Genomic DNA, 21472 nt, shown 5'->3' with positions numbered 1-21472 from the left:
TTTGTTTGTATCGATGGTTCCATTAAGAACCTTTAATGATTCTATAGAATAACCTTTAGTGATGCTATAGAAAAACGATTTTTGGTTTCCAAACAAATCTTTCAGTGAACAGCAAACCATTTTTAATGGAATTTTTGGTTTCACTTTATTTTGATGGTCCCTTTAACGTTCTATTGACTATAAGTAATGTTGCACCTACATTTCTACTAACTCTCATTAGAGTGTTAGTAGTGTGTTAGTTGACTGGTAGGGTTAGGGTTTGATTAAGTTGACACATTCTTGCAAAGTTACTTATAGTCAGTAGAATATCTGTTGGGAGACCAACACAATAAGGAGTTAGTAGATATGAAGCAGACAGTCTACTAATACTCTTATGAGAGTTTGTTGACATGTAGTTGCAACATTACTTAGTGTCAACAGAATGTTCAAAAGGGACCATCAAAATAAAGTGTTACTGAATTTTTTATATAATATTTCATTAATCTATATAACCTTTTTGACTATAAAGACTCTTTGTGGAAAGTAAAGTTTCCACGGATGTTAAAGGATTAGTTCACTTCCAGAATAAAAATTTCCTGATCATTTACTCACCCCTATGTCATCCAAAACGTTCATGTCTTTCTTTCTTCAGTCAAAAAAAAAATAATAATAATAATAATTTTTGAGGAAAACATTCCAGAATATTTCTCTATATAGTGGATTTTGATGGCGGCTAACGAGTTGAAGGTCCAAACTGCAGTTTCAATGCAGCTTCAAAGGGCTCTACACAATCCCAGCTGAGGACTAAGGGTCTTATCAAGAGAAATGATTGGTCAATTTCTTGAAAAAACAATACAAATTATGGTCACTCTTTATATTAGGTGGCCTTAACAACTATGTACTTACATAAAAAAATAAGTACAATGTACTTATTGTAATGCAAAACACTTTTGCTGCTATTGAGGTGGGATACGGGTAAGGTTAGGGACCGGTTTGGTGGTATGGGTAGGTTTAAGGGTGGGTTAAGGTGTAAGGAATGGGTCAACAGAGTAATTATAAATGTAATTACAGATGCAACTACATACAGGTATTTTTAAAAATATAAGTACAATGTAAAAACATGTATGTACACAATAAGTGCATTGTATCAAATTATTAATTTAAATGTAAGTACATAGTAGTTAAGGCCACCTAATATAAAGTGGGACCAAAATTATATACTTTTTAACCACAAATGCTAATCTTGCACTAGCTCGACCTCACACATTACATAGTCATGTTGGAAAGGTCATGCGAGACGTAGGTGGAAGGCAGTTTTGTTTACAAAGCAAACGTGGGCTCCCATTGAAGTCCACTATATGGAGAAAAATCCTGGAACATTTTCATATAAAATGTCAGTTTCTTTTTGACCTTCATGATCACCTCAACGATGTGTGTGCTTCGTTTTGAAACTCACAGCAAAAAAACAGACTTGATGAAGGGATTAAGCATATTGTGCTTTCGGTTTTGGTCCATTTGACAGATATTGTGTCAAAGCATAATGGCCCAAAACACAACTTTATAGACATTTTATGTTAGAATAAGAAGTTTAAATATATTTTAAAAACTACACTTTTTGCCTGGAGGACCTATCGTTTTATATCATCATTTGACCACGATAATATCGAGACAGTTTTGCCATCACGATATTGTTAATATCATTACATCCCTAGTAGCAAGACATTGAAGTATCAGAAGGCACATTTTGAGAAACAGATTGAAAGCTTAAGAAACCGTAAAGGACAGTTGAGAGAGGTTTGTGGCATTTAACAACACTGAGAACTGCCAATAAAAAGAGCTGCATTTATGCCTGAGGAGAATGTGAGAGTGTCCTAAAATGACTAAGAAACCTTCCTTGTGAGACAAAAACAATGTGAAGTGGACATATGATATAAAAATTATTTTATTGAAGGATTGCAGCAGCAGCAAAGTGAGCCTTGTTGATTCTCTGACAGAAAGCTTGCTCACGGATGGGTTCCAGGGAGATTTTACAACTGTCACCGGAGGATTTTCAGGGATGCAGGTGAAATATTAATGTGCGTTTTCCTTGCTATCTGCTAAACAAACAGTTGCTCTCTGAGGGATGCTTTATCAGAGAGCCAAATCCAAAATACTGATTAGAATAGGTTTGGATCTAAATGGTTGGTTTTTATATGACTTTCAATTGGTAATCTTCAAAACCACTTATTATGTGGCATTTTTAAAATATACCATCAACTTAGTATCAAAGTACCAGTACTTTTGACTTCCCTAGAATATAATAGGCTCTAGTAATTGACATTTTTGTCAGGTGAGATTCCCAGAAGCGAGACTTTTGATTATTTTTCAACAGGATTAAAATGCGAGACAGTAAGAGCGCAATTCAAGATAATGGTTTCTTGCAGTGACATGCCTGCCATTCAAATGAGCGAGCTTTTGAGATTTTGACGAACTTGGGTGACGGGGTGTGCGATTGTATTATCAGTCATTCCTAGAGGCAAAATTAGCTCATGTTTTGTCAAACAAATATGCATTTATGTTACAGTTCATTGTCTGTTCTGACTCCAAGTAAAATTGCTGCGGTATTATTGGGTGTTTGTCACATTTCTCATGGATTCTGGAAATCGGAATGATATACAAAGCTTTTACACCATAAAGACATCCATCCATTTGTCAGCAACATAAAAAAACAGGCTAAATCAAATTTGTGTGTGCAAATTGGACATTTCCTCATCATCTTTTCAGTGGTCTCCTCTACATTGTTATTCTTTCCATGTAACACAATGACGCTTCTGAATAACACGAGTAAAGAGCATCGCTTGCATTGCTACTCATTTGCTTGATCTGCTCAATTTTGTTGCATTGCCAAAAGCCGTGATAATTAGTAATGCCGGGAATCACAGACTCTTGTTCAAGTTGAATGACTTCTGTTTATTTATTTGCATGTTCTTTCTGTATTCAATTAGCTCCCACAAACTAGGTAATGGCACAAACAGGATAAAAAAAAAAAAAAAGTATATTAATCAGTACAATAGAACTGTACTGATAATATTCAATTTATTGTCTGTTTTCCTTAAATAATAGCATGACTTTAATTGTGAAAAATATTGCCAACAATTGTAAAATCAGCGAATCTTTAAAATGAGGTTTATTTGCGTGTGAAGGAAGGCTCTTTGTGAGAATGGAAACTGACCAGTTTCAATAGCGTCATTATTCTCGACATTTTACAATTTTGGGGGGGGGATGCAAAAGATACAGAAATTGTGATATAGGTACACAAAATTTTGTATAAAAATGGGCAGATTACTTACATATGCTTTTGCGACAATTCGTTTTTTTTTTGTTTGTTTTTTTATGCATTTTCACTTTGTTGATAGCATAACATAACCTTTTTTAAAAAATTTGTGAATTTGCCTCTTCAAATTTCTTTTTTTTTTTTCTGAGGATGAAACTACGGCATATTACAGTCCTGACAAATGATCAAAATTCTATACCACGTTGTCAAAATAAAAATTAAATTTTAGATGCTAAAGGTTAATTTAAGAATCTCAACATTATAATGTTCAGTATGAAAAATGGATATTAATGTGCTAAAGATTACATTTAAAGTTTCATTAATTAAACTTTAATGAAAATGTACTCACCCTCAGGCCATCCAAGATGCAGATGAGTTTGTTTCTTCATCAGATTTGGAGAAATGTAGCATTACATCACTTGCTCAGCAGTGGATCCTCTGCAGTGAATGGGTGTCCAAACAGCTGATAAAAACATGATAATAATCCACAAGTAATCCACACCACTCCAGTCCATCAGTTAACGTCTTGTGAAGTGAAAAGCTGTGTGTTTGTAGCAAACAAATCTATATTTTAAACTTTTAAACTCTAGTGAAAAAGTTGTATTGTCTGAATCAGGAGAGAAATACGCATAGATCAAGCACTGTTTACAAGCAAGAACAGTCCAGTTTTATGATGGATTTTGACGTGAGAGACAACAGGAGATGGACTTTTTCATTGGAGGAAGAGTTATAAAGTTAAAATGTCATAAAAACATGCAGCTTTTCACTTCACATGACGTTAACTGATGGACTGGAGAGTTGTGTATTATTTGTGGATTATTGTGATGTTTTTATCAGCTGTTTGGACCCTCATTCTGACGGCACCCATTCACTGCAGAGGATCCATTGGTGAGCAAGAGATGTAATGCTACATTTCTCCAAATCTGATAAAGAAACAAACTCATCTACATCCTGGATGTCCTGAGGCTGTCTTAAATTATTAGTTTTATAAAAGATTAAGTAAGTGGCAAAGACCAAAATTCGCTACAATAAATCACTTCTAATTTAATTTCACAAACATATAATCTTCCCCTTTTGTAGTAAACTACCACTACTTTGCGTTTCTATCAAATAACCCCACGCGCCCTGATGCGAGGTGCCTCAACGAAGATAGATTGGCCTGATGATCATGTCTGACATTGTTCCAGTGTGTAAATATATGTAGTTTGCAAAGGCCACAGACTATGTCGTAACAAATTGCCTTTGTTGAGGCACAGTTTGCTCACAACTAGGTCAGCACGGTGAATGGAAAGTCTAGACCGTGTATTACCGAACAAAGTCAGAGCATCACAAAGTTTTGAGAGAAGAACTGAAGAGGATAATTTGCGCTAGTGATGAAGATAACAGAGCCGCAACCTCTTAAGATGCAAGACAAGACCATGATGAAAGATCTTAGTTTCTCTGCCCGCAGCCTCGCAATGATTCGCCTTTGTTACATATTCAATAGAGATTAATTGCTGGCCCACGCAAACAACTTTCCCCCAAAGCCACAAATCAACATAACACGCTACTCGAGGCCATCTAAGACGATGTGATATCTTGATTGGTTACGCCGTCTTACCAATATACACAAATGAGAAACAGTAGGGGAGTCTTATTGGATTTGCGCCGGCTCATACCGCGGATATTGAGTTTTTCGTAAGGCCGTATGATGGAGAGCGTCGAGCGGCATGTAGAATTGCCCTACAATTTTAATTACAACCTTGAAGTTGCGAGTTAGCTACCGCGGCCGGATCACTCAAGCTTGCCAGAGTTTAGACCGTATCTCAAGGTTGACCTTGTAAGTTCTGACAGTCCGTATGTAATTTTTAGATTTAGCAGGCCTGGGATGAAGTCGTATTTCAGGCCATTGCTCTGGCCGGGGAATAGACATGAATTAACTTAAAAATGATTACCTAGATCAATATTTTGTCATTCATAATACTGATAGATTTTAGCCGTTCTACCTTGGAGTGCCGTCAGCAGGGTAAGGTGCCAAGATGGGCAATAACTAGAGCTCTTTATGAGACTGGTGTCTAATATCCTCAAAGCCCACACACTCCTTTAGGCATAACCTCACGCAAAGAGCTGCCGGTGGACGTTTTATTGATGAAGCACAGCTCCATTCATAAGGTTTTTTTTTTCGGTAAGAAAATAGAATTGGATTTACTTTCTAACTGTGATGAGGAAGATACTTTGAAGCTACGAGCATTTATCATTTGAAGTAGTTCAAATACAGTCAAGCTGGTCTTTTAAAGTGACACTTTAACCAAAAACTAAAGTTCTGTCATTATTTACCCAATCTCAGTATGAGTTTCTGTCTTTAAAAGAAGATGTTTGAAGAATAGTTTGCCGGTAGCCATTGACTTCCATTGTATTTTTTCCATACCATGGAAGTCAATTGCTACCGTCAGCATTCTACAAAGTATCTTCTTTTGTGTTCAACAGAAGAAAGAAATTCATACAGGTTTGGGACAAGTGTTGGATCGAGAATTTTAGTTTTTGGGTGAACTATCCCTTTAAGTATGTTAACTACACTACAAGCTACTGACAAAAAGAGAGGAGAAAAATCTAACAAAAATATAATTATGTAATTGTTGATTTAATCAGAGCCTTATTTTTCTGGCACCAAATAATGGGGGGTTTGAAAGATTACATAGCATTTAAGATATATTCACTTTAAATATCAAATAAAATGTTAAATGTAATACATTACATGTGTTTCATTATGCTAGCACATCAAAATAAATGTACGTCTTTAAAAGGTAAAAAAAAAAGTACTTTAAAAATCTGACATTATTATGAAGTGCAGTTTTTAAAGATGTATTTATTAAGAGAGTTAAGAAATATGGCCTTCTATTCCAACAACATTATATTATTTGCAGCCACATTTATTTATGTATTCATTTATTTTTAATTTTGCAATTAAGCACACTTCCTTTTCAGAAGGGATAATTTGGTCTTTATAAGACTTTTAAGACTCTTTTTTTGTGAGAAATGTTTAAGTGGTGACTTAACACAGCTACGCAAGTATTAATTGTATTAAAGTAAACAAAACTTCCTTAAAATTCAAATATTAAAATTATTATAATTTTTTTAATAAAATGTATTTATTTGATTCATTTCAAAATACTGCTAATTTGCATAGAATTCTATTGGATGCAGATCCTTTGACATCAACAACAAAAAAGCTTATTCTACTCTGTTTATTTTACTAATATTACCGCGCAAGATTGTATGATTAGTTGCCTATTTATTACCATTTAGCATTGTCCCCCCTGCTTTATGTAATCATATAGTCTCCATGATGTTATTGCTTTTTAGAGAGAGAGAGAGAGAGAGAGAGAGATACATACGGAAACATCATTTGTTTTCTTTCTTTTTTTTTTTCTTTTTTTTTTCTGTAGGTTCATGTCCATGCAATTTTACAATTTCTCATGACTTTAAATGTCAGCCGATAGCATTAAGCATTGTTTAAGTGTTTCTGAGTGGAAACCGGCCATAGCTGAGATTAATTGGATCAAGGCTAACCATAACACAACCATGAAGAGCCTAAAATAAGAGAAATGTCAGTGCGGACCGGACCGCAGCGATACGATCAGTGGGAAATGGGCTTTTTTGAGGGATTAGAGCGAGATCAATGTGTGTAAGTGAAATCCAGTCACTCGCTCGCCAGCCTCATTCATGAAGCAGATTAGCTCTCATTTTTGGGGCGTAATCTCCTCAATTCACTACTATCACACAGATATGCTTATTAACTCAGTCTTCCATCTCACACTATACTTATATGCTGGATTATGTTCCTCACAGATTCATCACACAAACACTTGCTCCTTGATCCATTGGAAGAAGATTAAGTGGATATAATTCACCCCGAAATAATGAAAGTCTCATCTTTCACTCACCTTGATGTTGTTTTAAACCTGTATGACAATTTTATTGATTTATTTATTTATTTAATGCAGTGAAGGTCAATAGGGTCTGTAAACTACACTCAACCCCCCCTCCCCTCCCCTCCCCACCCCTCATGTTTTGTCAAACAAATATGCATGTTTTGCCCCCATGTTTTGATTAATTCCCCCCCAGAAATAAATAAGTAAGTAAATAAACAAACAAACAAACATTCGTAGTATTTTTTGAACAAATTTAGGAACATTCTTAAATAAATATTTATTTTAATTTAACATTCTTAAACTCAAGATTTATTTGAAAGTTATTTTCACTTCATTTTGATAAGATATAGAGTCTGATGTACCTAAAAAAATATATATACATAAAAATTATTAAATGATCAGAAAAATAAGCTTAATTCAAAGGAAAATTTGATTATTTTTCATACTTCATTAGTATATATTTTTTTCTTTCTTGTTTTAAGCAAAAACTCACTTCATTTTCATTCAAGATACTTGAGTCTTGTTTTCTGCAAAAATGTATCAGAAGTAATTGAGTTAATGCTTAAAACAAGATGAAAAAAAATCTGCCAACATGGTTAGAAAAATAAACTTAATTAAAAAGGATATCAAGGTTGTTTTCCTGTTTTAATAAGATTTGATAAAAATAATGAATTTTTGCTTAAACAACAACAAAACAAGTAAAATAAATACACAAACAAACCAGGTTAGTGAATGTATGTTTAAAACAAACAAAAATATATGCCAACTTTGTTAGAAAAATAAACTTAATTCAAAAGGGAAAACTATTATTTATTTATTGTTTACATATAATTATTTAATTACTTTCTTATCTCTTTGGCAGCTATTGTGTTGTTTTCAGGAAAAACTTGCTTAGATTTGATCATTCTGATTTCTTGTTTTCTGAAAAAAAAGCTGCTTTTTTTCCTGACCTTGTTTAATTAATTTTTAATTAAATGTTTTTTTTTTGTACTTCAGTGGCAGAAGCAAAAACTCATTCGTTTTGATGCGATATTAATTCTTGTTTTCTGTAAAATGCATCAGAATAAAGTAAGAAGAAAAACTTGATTCATATCCTTTTGATAACACGATTATTTTTCTCACTCCTTTGGCGGATATTTTCTTTTGTTTTAACCCAAAAACTCACTAAATAGCGATAAGATATTGAAGTCTGATTACGCTTCAACGTTTCAAAATGAAAACACGATTTCTTCTTATCCCATTTATACAGTTCTTTCACTTAATTTTGATAAGATATAAAGTCTTGTTTTCTGATGAAGTAAATGTATTTTGATTTAAGAGTGTTTAGATATTTTGAACTGGAAAACAACAAAATCCTGAGTACTAAAATCAGTGTTTGCGGCGCTCATCATCTCAGCGGTGAATCCACCTGCTTCCGAGCGTCTGATTGCATGTTGACACCAGTCGTGGTTTTGCTGTTTGATTTAAACAGTGCTCTCCACATTCATGAAGCATAAATTACCCCCTAATGACAGGAAGTGTCTCGAATCTCAAACATGTATTTCTCTGAGTGTCTCTGATGGCTGTTGAAGCGCCGTGATGAAAAGACGAGGCATCAACAATCTCCAAAGAGCCAATTACCAGAGGCTGTTCATCAAAACGCTGTTCTCCGAGCGACGACATGCGCGATTTAGGCTTTAGCGTGGCGGTTCGGAACAAATCAGGAAATATGTTGATGTAAACTCATTTGTCTTACATTTATGCTCGGAAAGAACAGAAAACAGTGCTGTGAAGTCGTAAATCAAGCATTTGTAGGTCACTCCGCTTTGCCGTATTGGGAGAAATAAAGCAGCCTCACATTGTGTAGGCCGAGAAAAGAGCTGATATAAACAAGGCACAACCACCGAACACATATATAGTAGATAAATGATTTACAATTACACGTTCTAATTTTTAATAGGTTGAGAATGGGGTTACTGCAGTCGTCACGGTTTTACTTCAGTAATTATATCCCAGAGTAAAATAAAAGCTATAGAAAATCACTGAATGACGAAGTCCACAATTGTATAGCAAAAATGTAAAAGGCAACATGCAGGAATATTAAACCATTGTTTTGGACTGCAATAAAAGTAATAATTTATAGAAAAAAAATAAAAATGTAAATGTACATACATACAATCGACATGAGTTTAAATAGTATTTTTATTATGTACTTTTGTCATTTCTTAAAAATTATTATAATTTATTTTTAGCTGTTTCAGTTATTTATAAAGTTAGCTGCCTTAGGCAATATTTTTTAATAATTTCTGTATTTAAGTTTTTCATTGAAATGAAGCTCAAATAAAATGTAAATATTTAGTTACTAAAATTGAAAATGTTTTTTTTTTTATTATTATTATTTCAAGTTTAGTTTGTTTTAGTCATTTTGTTTAATTCTTTTGTCATTTTTAATATTTTTATTCACTTTACGTTTTTTGTTTTGTTTTTTGTTTTTGTTTGTTTTAGTTATTTTAGTACTTCAAATTCCTTGTATTATTTAAATTAGCCAGTGCAATAATTTGGATAATTTCTGTACAAGGTTTTTTTTTTTTTTCTTGAACTATTCATTTCAATTATTTCAATTATTTAATTAGTGTTAATTTAATAGTGTTTGTCTCAGTTAAGAATTAAAAAAAGTGTGCATTTCATGTTTTTACTCAGATATTATATGATTTTTAAAAATTATTTAACTTTTTTTTTTTTTAGTAATTTTATGCACTTTTGTAATTAAGAAAATCTAGTTAGTTTTTATTATTATTATTATTATTACTATTTGTTATTTTAGTTCTTTAACTTTAATCTAATAACTATATTTCAAATACTAAAATTATTTTATAATTTTAGTTTTATTTGACAATAACAACTATTTTATAGTATTTATAGGAATTGATTTGTTATTTATGTATTTTTATTAAATTTTTTATTTTACATTTAGTTGTGTCCTTTTTAAACAAAATTATTATTATTACTACTACTAAAATTATTTAATAGTTTTCATTTTATTTAACAATAGCAACTATTTTATAGTATTTATAGGAATTTATTTGTTATCACATTATTTATTTATTTTTATATTTTACATTTACTTTAGTCCTTTTTAAACAAAAATCTTAGTTTTAATTGTATTATTATTATTATTACTACTACTACTACTACTAAAATGATTTAATAGTTTTCATTTTATTTAACAATAGCAGCTTTTATTTGATATTTGTAATTTATTTTAACGTTTGTCATATTTATATGACAATTTCCTGATCATGATATTCATCTGGGACATTTGTGTAGTTGTTATATGATCTGTATGTTTGTTTGGTCTATTTGTTAAATGTAAAAGCCCATCAGGTCAATCCTTCAGTGAACATGGATGAAAGCGGGAGTTCTTTGAGAAAGTGATTACGTCTTGTGGTTTGTCCTGGATTACGCTGGTCATTTCAGACGGTGTGAGAGGAGGAATCAGATCCAGGTCAGGCCACTGCAGTCTGTTAGTGATCGTCTCCAGCAGCGAGGAGTGACATCCGGCTTTATGGATGTGAATAACAGTATTGGCCTTGAGAAATGTCAGAGTCCTGCTACTAAACCTGGTTTTACTTGATCGGATCTCTTCACTTTTATCTCTTTGAGCTTGTCCTGTCGGCAGCACTTAAATTTAAGGTGAGCTCTGAGCTGAGAGCATGCAGAGTTTTACCTGAGCTCACCTTTAAAATGACTGTTAGTCCTGAGTAACCCAACTCAGCTGTACTGGTTTATTCAGTTAGACAGTAATGTTAGACAGATAACCATTATAGATGTTAAATATTTAAAATTATTATTATTATTATTTTGTCATGACTTGAAGTGCTTAACTGTTAACTGTACAAAAAACAATGAATAATAATAATTATTATTATTATTCATTGTTATTATGTATTGAACACTGGTATCTTGTGTATTGCTGTTGTATATATATATATATATATATTAAAAAAAAACAGTGATGTTTTTTTTAATTAATATTTATTATTATTACATTATCACTTTTTACGTTTTTGCATATTTTTGTTTGGTTTTCATTTGTGCTTTTGTTGTTGTTGTTGTTGCTTGCTATTTTAATACTTAAACTTTCACTTATTTATTTCAGTTAATTTCCAAAGCAACATTTTTAATTTTAACATTATTATTATTTTTATTATTATAAGTAGTAGTAGTAGTGGTAGTAATAGTAGTAGTAAATCAACTAATTTTACTATTACTTCTACTACTAATAACATTTAATCATTCATTTTATTTGTTTGTTATTTCAGTTAATTGACAAGGCAACATTTTTAATTTTAGCAAAATAAATTTACATTATTATTATTAAAGTGATTGTTTTTACTACTACTTACTTCTACAATAAATAGCATAGCATTTAATCATTCATTTGATTGATATTTTAGTACTTCAGCTTACAGTTATTTACTGTATTTCCGTTATAAAATAAATTAATTAATTTACAAATATTTTTATTTCTGCTTCATTTCAATTACTGAAGATGATGATGATGGTGATGATATTTTTAATTTATTCAATTATTTTTTACTTTTATAATAATAATAATGATAGATAGATAGATAGATAGATAGATAGATAGATAAAGGCATTTGAATTCAGGTTTCAATAGAGTTCATGTTTCAGAAACAGGAATTTGAGTTATGAAACTGCCCATAGGTATATTTCAGGACTGAAATTAGTGATGGACATCTGCAGTGGTTTAACAATGATACATACCAACACACTTCAAAATATCTTGACTCAGAAGAACACCACCGTTGGTGAACAGCGTCTTACAAAAGACAAAGAGCGTCGTAAACAATGGCTGGATTATATTTCAGAGATTTCACGGCGTGCTGTATAGGGAGAATACAGTCTGTATCCGCTTTGGTGATTCATGCCGCATACATTTTCAGCATGCATTGTGTATTTTCCGAGGCGTGTTGGGATTGAAACCCATAGCTAAGAGGGATTTAATTATAATTGGTGTCTGCAGGGCCTGTCCATGTCAATTTACCGCGACTCCTGCCATTTGGTGACATGCCTCTGGAAGATCCTAATTGGTCAGTTAACATTAGTTGACAGATCAATTAAATCGCATTAACTCAACTCGAAAGGCCGGAAAGGTTCAGATTTTGGACTTCGTTTCGAGGTGTAGCAGTTTAATCTGACGGTACAGTGCAGCAGGAAATGACAAATTGTCAAAATTTGACTTTAGTGCAGTATAACTAATTTCTATTCCGTTTTTATCTGAATTTATTATACATATTGAATTGTTGAATTTGTAAAATGGTCAATCGTTCTAATGAATCAGTCACTGAATCTGTCAGTGATATTATACCTTTTTATGATTCCCACAAACTGATTTGCAAAACAAAGATAAAGAAATCACACTTCATAATAAAGAACTTATTTTACCCGAGTATGAACTGATTATTTTAACCAGCTGGTCAAAAAAAAAATCATGTACATTCGGGTTAGTTGGTTTGAATCATTCTACCGAATCAATCACTGAATCTGTCAGTGTCATTATTCTCTTTGATGATTAGCATGAGCTGATTTGCAAAACAAAGATGAAGAAATCATATTTCATAATAAAATAATCTAATTTTAGCTGAGTTGTGAGTTAGTAGTCTGATTTAATGTAATCTAATGAGTTAAAAAGGTAGGAAAATGTTAAAGAAACATACCACAAGACCATTAAAGTCTGATTCATGAGCAAATGATTCACTGCTGGTCAAAATGAATCCTGTCATCCCAAGTTACTTTGTTTGAATGATTCTAATGAATCTGTTAGTGCCATTATTCTTATTCATGTTTCATATAAACTGATTTGCAAAATAAAGATAGATAAATCATATTTTAAAATAGAGGAATCTCGTTTTACCTGATTTGTAAGTTTGCAGTCTAAATTAATGTAAAGTTATAAATTGGTGGGAAAATAGTAAACAAAGAATCACACTTCAAAAGAATCATACCTCAAAATGAGAAAAGTCTCATGACCAATTCTTACGTTTTTAATTTGTACGAATTCATACGATCTCACTCGATTTTGAATGATTTGTCTAGACCCCAGTGACTGGTAGGTTTAGGGGCGGGGTTAGGTGTAGGTCATTGGTACAAATTGATACGAATTGTGCAACTCGTAAAAATTTGTATGACTGAGGTTGTACGAATTCGTACGAATTAGCCACCTCATAAAATATGTACAAATTGTCGTGAGATTGGGCTGAAAAGTCTGATTCATGTGAGCAGGTCAAAAAGAATCATATACTCCTTACATGATTCTACAAACTTTAGTATGAATCATCCTAACGAATCAGTCAATGAATCTATCAGTGTCATGATTATTTTTTAAGATTCGCGCAAAATGATGTGCAAATCAGAAAACAAAAAAAAACTATTTTGTAATAAAGAAATCATATTTTACCTGATTTTACCTAAAGTTTGTAGTCTGAATTAATGTAAAGTAACAAATTAAAAAGGCTGGAAAATGTTAAATAAAATGCTGACTGAAAAGAATCATACTGTGAGTCTTAAGTGTCAATTTTTCGAAATTGAGATTTATACATCATCTGAAAGCTGAATTGTTACGAACTTTAAAGATCTAGGGATTGGAACGCAACATTACTATTAAATATTGCCGGGAGAATATAGATTATAGAAAGAACCAGGCATGAAGAACGCTTAATTCAGTTAAAGGTTTTAATTTCTTTAAGCCAAAGCCACTAGACAATGTGTGAGCTATATACAATGCATCATTTAGAAAGCAAGAATAATAAGAATACATTAAATTAGGAAAAAAAACTGAGGAACGGCATCAAATCAACAAAAATAATAAAACATAAATATTCTAAACTGAGTTCCCAAAAGCCTTTTAACCTAACTAACCAAAGAAAAATGTAGAAAACACACTTGACATATTCGGCGTATGCAACGCCACAACTAAACTACACTAACTACAAACAAAAATACAGAAGAGAAGCTCACCTCTTACCTAGTGTGTCTAAAACCTGTTAACTGTGGGCGGAATGTGTCCTAGGGCGCACAATACGCTAACCTGTTCCTCATTTCCCCAATCAAAGAAAGAACAGTAATTCTTATCAACACTCTGCTCAGAGTCTCGATAACACAGCAACGAGTATTAAGCTCACACATCCACAACCAAAAAGACTACGAACTCCAAAACAGACTTTAACTCAAAACACCTGAACACACACACTGAGCTACTCAGCGTGACACGTAACATGAATAAATAATCTTTCCATTGATGTATGGTTTGTTAAGATCGGACAATATTTGGCTGAGATACAACTATTTGAAAATCTGGAATCTGAGGGGTGCAAAAAAATCTAAATATTCAGAAAATCGCCTTTAAAGTTGTCCAAATGAAGTTCTTAGCAATGCATATTACAAAAAAAATTACAAAATATCTTCATGGAACATGATCTTTACTTAATATCCTAATGATTTTTGACATAAAAGAAAATCGATCATTTTGACCCATACAATGTATTTTTGGCTATTGCTACAAATATACCCCAGCAACTTAAGACTGGTTTTGTGGTCCAGGGTCACATATTAGCTTCTGCTTTTTCATATACTCTTGAGTTAGCCTGTTTGAATCAATCTAACGAATCAGTCACTGAGCCACTAATATTGTTTCATGATTCTCATGAACTGATTTACAAAGTGTTTGGAGTGCAAGGGTGAATTTAGTGAGCAAAACTGTACAGTACATTGGAAACCTAGACAGCATTAGCTTTTGAGCAAGTGTTTTCACATTCGTATGACAAAGCGCATTTGAATTGCAGTGAACAACCCCTATTCTGACATTCATTTTGCTCTGCGGGATTCGTCTATCTCAGAATGGCAGAACAGCGTGAGCTTCCCCAGTGAATATTCCTGATAATGGGAAAAATTCCCTTGGCTAAGTACACTGTGCAGTGAACGGGAACACAAGAGCGCGGCTGTGGGATTTCAGCGAGACAAACAGGGAGTGATGCCAAGTTCAGCGCCTCTCTTTCCAGAGCAGCCAGTGTATTGAAGCAGCTGCCATGGGTTTACATCGTTTGTCTGTCCTTTTTTATCGCATTTCCGATCTTCTGATGCCACGCTCATAAAAGCGACTCTCCAGGGCAGCGGGCACGGACTCAGATATCGACGCTGGTCGTCTAATAAATCACCAGAGAGATTTGGAGTCGTCATCAACCTGCAAACTATAAAGAGATGAAGTTGTATTTCACTTTCGCTTACGTCTTTACCAAACAGCGCTGAATTTTGATGTTCCGAAGTAGAGCGATTCTGTCTATCATGAATATTCATATTTCATGGGTGAATGTCTTGAAAATGGTTGGTAGGAAAGAGTGACATATTCCATTTCTATCTGATTCAAAACCTGCAGAACTGTTGATGGATTTTGACAAATCCTAACACTTTTTCTTGGAAGGGCTGTTCAGGACGTTCCTATGTGATATTCATCACACATTTGCAGGGAAGACATTCTTCTAGGTCAGGGGTCTTGAGTAGACATCGACCCAATTTATACTTACTGTAAATATAAACTCTTTGTGACATTCTGGAAAGGTTATTTTATGGTTATAAAAATAGAATGTAATAACCATTAGAGGGTGTTCTGTGTAGGTTATATTTAGGTTGTCATAAAAATAACTCCCTTTAATGCTCTATGAAAGTTACTTTAGAATTATAGAAATACAACCTAAAAATAAATATTAGAGAATGTTCTGTATAGGTGAAGTTGTAAAAATAATAAAATAAAAAATAAAATAAAATAAAAAATAAATAAAATAAAATAAAATAAAATAAAATAAAATAAAATAAAATAAAATAAAATAAAATAAAATAACATTAAATAAAATAACATTAAATAAAATAAAATAAAACATTAAATTAAATAAAATAAAATTAAATTAAAAAATTAAAACAATCCCTGCAACATTCTTGGAAGGTTAGTGTCTGGTTAGATAGACAGACAGATAGATAACAAAAATCTCATCTATTAAGGTAGGGGAAAAAACCTAAGAAAAAATAAAATAATAATAATAATTATTACTATCATAGGTATATGTTCTATTTAGGTTGTGAATAAATAAATAAACCCTGCAAGTTTAATTTATGTTTAGAAAAATGTATTCTATTAAGGTTATAAAAATAAAATCCAAACAAACAAACTATTTATTTATTTATTTAATAATAACAACAACAACAACAACATTCTCAAAGGTTCTCTTTAGGTTGTAAATAAATAAATAAAGCCCTGAAATGTTCTGTTTTTGATGATAAAAATAAAAGAACACTCTTTATACATCATCTTTAGGTTGTTACAAAAACCTCCTAACAACATTCAGGAAAGATACATTTTTGGTTCCAAAAACAACCGAACGGGAACCGTGCCAACATTAGAGAAAAGTTCTTCCATTTTATTTCCCCGGCTTCGCTCACAGGTCTCTTTCTGTTCTTTCTGTAGGTGGAATCTGCATCGCTCAGTCCCTGAAGATCCCTCACGACCACAAGCAGGCTGATTTTGACAAGATTATCCGACAGCTCCTGGAGACCCGTCATGCCCGAGCGGTCATTATTTTCGCTTACGACGAAGACATTCGGTAAGCTGTTGACAGGAGAGGAAAAGGAAGCGGAAATAGCAAGATAGAGCTACAACAAATTTCATTTTCAAGCAATTAATTGCTCCCTTTCAAGCTCCAAAAATAACAACATAAAAGTTCTCAATGACAACAAGTCAATACTTTACTAGCCTGAAAGCTATTACTTAGATAAAACTCAAGGGTGCACTTCAGGGCTTTATATCTTGTTTGCTGGATAAGCTCAGCCGCTTGGGGTATTGATTAATGACATCAGCATGTCATCATTCAAGCAAACCCATTGAAAATTGCTTTTCTGTATTTCATACACAATAACGATTCAATCTGGATGCCATTACAATCACGAGCCCACATCTCCTGTGCTGCTGAAGAGTCACAGAGGGCCTCGATGTCACGGTAATGGTTTCCTGTGTGGGAATGTTCACAGGGGGATCCTTAACGCCAGCAAGAGAGCCGATCAAGTGGGCCATTTCCTGTGGATCGGCTCGGATAGCTGGGGAGCCAAGAACAGCCCTATTCAAGGCCTCGAGGATGCCGCCATCGGTGCCGTCACCATCCTGCCAAAACGAGCCACTATTGCTGGTAAGATTGATCGGTTTTGGAGACTATTATGCTGATGATTTTTAGGGAACACCAGCGTCTCTCAATGATTTTCAATGGCTTCATGTGGGTTCAGTGGTTGTGATGATGGGGTGCTAAGACTTATTCTTCAAGCGTCAAAATGTCTTGACACTTTTCTTGAGAAGTTGTGCTGTACATTTAGAGGTGTTTCATCTACTACTGGCACTTTGTGTTGATTTTAATTATTTTTTTCTAGCGTTTTTGTTATAAACTACCATTCATAAGTTTGGGGTCGGTAAGAATTTTTAATGGTTTTGAAAGAAGATTCTTCTGCTCACCAAGGCTGCATTTATTTGATTAAAAATACAGTAACTATAGTAATATTATTGCAATTTAAAATAAGTGTTTTTTTTTTTTTTGTTTGAATGTCTTTTAAAATGTAATTTATTACTGTGAAGATATAGGTGAATTTTCAGCATCATTACTCCAGTACCCCCATAACTAGAAAGTTTGAAAGAACATAATTTATTTTAACTTTATTAGATTTTATTTACTTACTTACTTTTTAGGCATTACACTTGTTGGTAAACAATGTCTTTACTTTTCACTTTTAACCAATTTAATGCATCCTTGATTAAAAAAAAATTACTGTTTTCTTTAAAACAACAACAAAAATGCATCTTACAGACCCCAAACTTTTAATACTGTATTAATGTTGTTGATTGTTTTTTCTTTTTCTTTTTTTTTTCTTTTAATAATGCATTCATCATTTATTATTACAAATAGCTTTCATTTTAGATTTTTTTAGTTTTACCTTTATCAGACCCAGAATTGATATCTTGAAAATGTGAAATTTCACAAGCAAAAAGGTCCATTGTCTATTATTAATAGAGTAGATTCTTCATTTACACAGAAATCACTTTCAAACCTAACTTTCTATTATTCATAACTGCAAATCTGCGTGACCAACCTCTTGAGGAAATCTTTCCCTGCATTCGAAACTCCATGTTGATTCCTACTGAAACTTAATTCTGCATGTAAAATTTTGCAGAATAACTGCAAATGTGACACTTTTTTTGAATAAATGTCGAGTAAATTACAGAATGCAATTCATGTATATACACCACTGGACATTTTTAAATCAAAATAAACAAATGGTGAAAGTGTGCGTTCATTCCACAGGCGTAAAGTTGAAGAAACACCCTACTTTTATTTGATTGCACAAGCGAATTCAGTTGCTGCTTGCAGTGTATTCCTGTTCAGAGTAACATCACGTTGGAAGGATGGAACATCGCTCTAATAATAGAAAATCATTTCCCTGGTGTCTTCGAAACTGTGTCACGTTTGATAGAGACAGTGCCTGGTGCGCGTGGAGACCGAACTGAGCACAACAGTGTCCAAAGGCTTCCGAACCGATTCGTTTTGTTCACTGGAGATTGTGAACCCAGCCGGAGGCCTGGACATGGACTGACCCAGCTGGCACGCTTCTCTATCCAGCCCTGCCATGGGCTTTATCCGAGTGCCAGATTAATAAATGAAAGGCCCTGTGGTGTTATATTTTGTGGCGGGCATAAACTAATGATATAAAGAGCACTGTGGATGGAGGGGGCATGTATGGTGCAAAAAGAGAGATGGATCCTCTATGGAGAAAAGGCCTGGAGATCTTACACTCTCCATGACAAGCAATCTTCCTGTTGTTGTCTCATTAAAGGAGTAATTCAGCCATAAATTAAAACTCTGTTATCCATTTTACACACTCTAATGTTTCCAAATCTGTGTTTTCTTGTGGCATTATTTCAAATTCGTTGGTGTCATATTTTATTTTAGCACAACCGTGAATAATTTGTGAGATTATTGGCAAATAATGGCTTAAAATTCAGTCTTTCGATTGATTCAAAGCTATTATATTACTTCACATCATGTCACTTGTTTGTAGTGTTGTATAATCTTATACTGTAAAGTAAAACTAAAACTATTAAAAGCTATTTTCACTAAAATAAAATAAAATAAAATATTTTGGAAATGTTTTGGCAAATAAATAAAAACAAAATTAGTATACTCAGTATTAAAATTACTAAAACTAAATCTAAAACATCAATTAAAGCAATAATAACAATAATAATTAAAAAACTACTAAAACTTGAACTAAAAGGTAAAATAAACATTGAAAATAAAATAAAAGCTAATACAAAATCAATGTTATTTTAGTACTGATGATTATATTTTTGTCAATATTTTGAACAATCTTTTGCTTAAATATTTTAATCCATTTTCATAGGTTAAAATTTTATAAGTAAAAATTGTATTGCCTTTTTGTCTATTTTTTAAATGTCTATATAATTTTTCTTAACTTTTAGTGTTTTTTTTCAGTTATTTACTTAAAGCACTTAAAATGTTGCTGAAATAACTTATTTTAAAGTTTTTATTTTTTATTTTTTTTATTTATTTTAGTTTAGTTAATGTTACTTTTATTTCAAGTAATACAAATGTTTGTTTTTTGCTTTGATTTAGCAAACAATGATAACCCTGTTCAAAATATTAACAATAGTATATAAATAATACCCAAATAGCGCTGGTGTCATTTGAGCTTTTTGGTGTGTATTTTGCACTTATATGAGGAGCATGCATATGCTACTTTTTTTTTTATGACCAAATGATGACAGAATGTACATTCTGAGTGAAATATTTCACATAATAAGAAATCCCTACAGCAGAGTTTGAATGGGAGAGCAGATGTTTGCAAACAGAAATGCTTTAATAAATATGTTTTCTATAAATAAATAAATAATAAAATAGAAAAAAAAAAAAAAAAAAATCAACAATTCCTACCTTCCCGTGTGTTTAAACAAGTGGTTTTCCATTCCGGAAAATGCTATCCTTGATAATTCCATATTTACATCTTCACTCCTCCCGCCAGCTAATCTGTGCGATGCAACGCTGCAAATCTAAATCGTGTCACACAGTGCAATGCATTTTCCAGGTATCCACGGGGTTATGATAGCATCTCTCAGCTTGCGCTTGCTTGCGCTGTTTGCCATTTGCTGATAAGTGCGTCGAGCAGTGCTTTGCCAGGTCGAGCAATTGCCCCTGCATTTCACAGCACTGATGGAACAATTTGAAAGGCACTCGTCAGGGAAAGCATGACACTTACAGCTTTATTGTGCTCTTTGAAAAAGACCTGTGAAAACAATTGAATGTAGTGTTGCCATGAGCTCCAGTCATATAGGGAGTTTGTCTTTCCACAGGCATATCGCGAGAAACTCACAACTCCTTCCTTTTCATTTACCTTTCCCTTTTTGAAGTCAAACAATGTTGTCTTTCTGGATCGACATGAAGCTCGAAGCAATTCAGATGGTTGTCTTTGATCTGATGTATGCGAGTGTTGGTGTGCAGATACACAACCTGATGTTCTGAAGTGTCTTGTTTTTATTTATGGCACACAGTAGACTAAACATGCCGCTCTGACAAAACAATCAGTGATTTAACTAGACCCACTTCTAAAAATGTATATTTTGAGAGTTGCTTTTAACTTTGCCATGTTGTGACAACAAAAATAGCTAGGTTTAAAATACAATGGCTTTAAGACCAGAAGAAGAAGCTTCTGCCAACCGGTTGCGTCAGCAGTGGACTGAATGAATGTACAAGCGATAAGCGGTAATCCTCCTATAGCTAACACCCACTTTACTGCCTTTCAGCAAATCACTACTGGGCGAAAGTTACATCATCTGTTTAACATTCATGAGCCAAGTTGGTTTAAAATGTGTCCCCACTATTTTTGAGTTTGGGGAAAATTATAAGACATGTGATCTCAATACCATATTGCTCAATTATTATAAATACACTATTGATAAAGTATTTTATTTAAAGTCCTTTGATATGTAGTTCCTACGGGGGGGGGGATGTCAGTTTTCAATCAGAAATTACTAGTCAATTTTACAAATGATTTACAAAGAAACGGCAAGTAACACACTAAATTAAACATGAAATTTTGAAGTAGAAAAACTAAAATAGTATTTTCTTGTAAAACATAATAATCTTAGTTTTATTTACAACTTTGA

The 21472-nt window shown here is 32.9% G+C and overlaps 1 protein-coding gene across 4 annotated transcripts in view; it reads left to right on the top strand.

Moving 5' to 3' along the window:
• LOC131530056 (metabotropic glutamate receptor 7) overlaps window positions 1-21472 on the top strand; it is a 219923-nt gene that overhangs the window by 77891 nt on the left and 120560 nt on the right. For all 4 annotated transcript variants that reach the window (XM_058760127.1, XM_058760126.1, XM_058760128.1 and 1 more), the window contains exons 3-4: window positions 16721-16856; window positions 17281-17435. In XM_058760127.1, the coding sequence (XP_058616110.1) occupies window positions 16721-16856; window positions 17281-17435 (291 nt within the window). The remainder of the gene's footprint in view (window positions 1-16720; window positions 16857-17280; window positions 17436-21472) is intronic.

The sequence above is a fragment of the Onychostoma macrolepis genome, chromosome 22, assembly GCF_012432095.1.
Source record: "Onychostoma macrolepis isolate SWU-2019 chromosome 22, ASM1243209v1, whole genome shotgun sequence".
Lineage (NCBI taxonomy): Eukaryota > Metazoa > Chordata > Actinopteri > Cypriniformes > Cyprinidae > Onychostoma > Onychostoma macrolepis.
The sequence above is the reverse complement of the archived record's forward strand: the minus strand, read 5'-3'. Positions and strand labels throughout refer to the sequence as shown.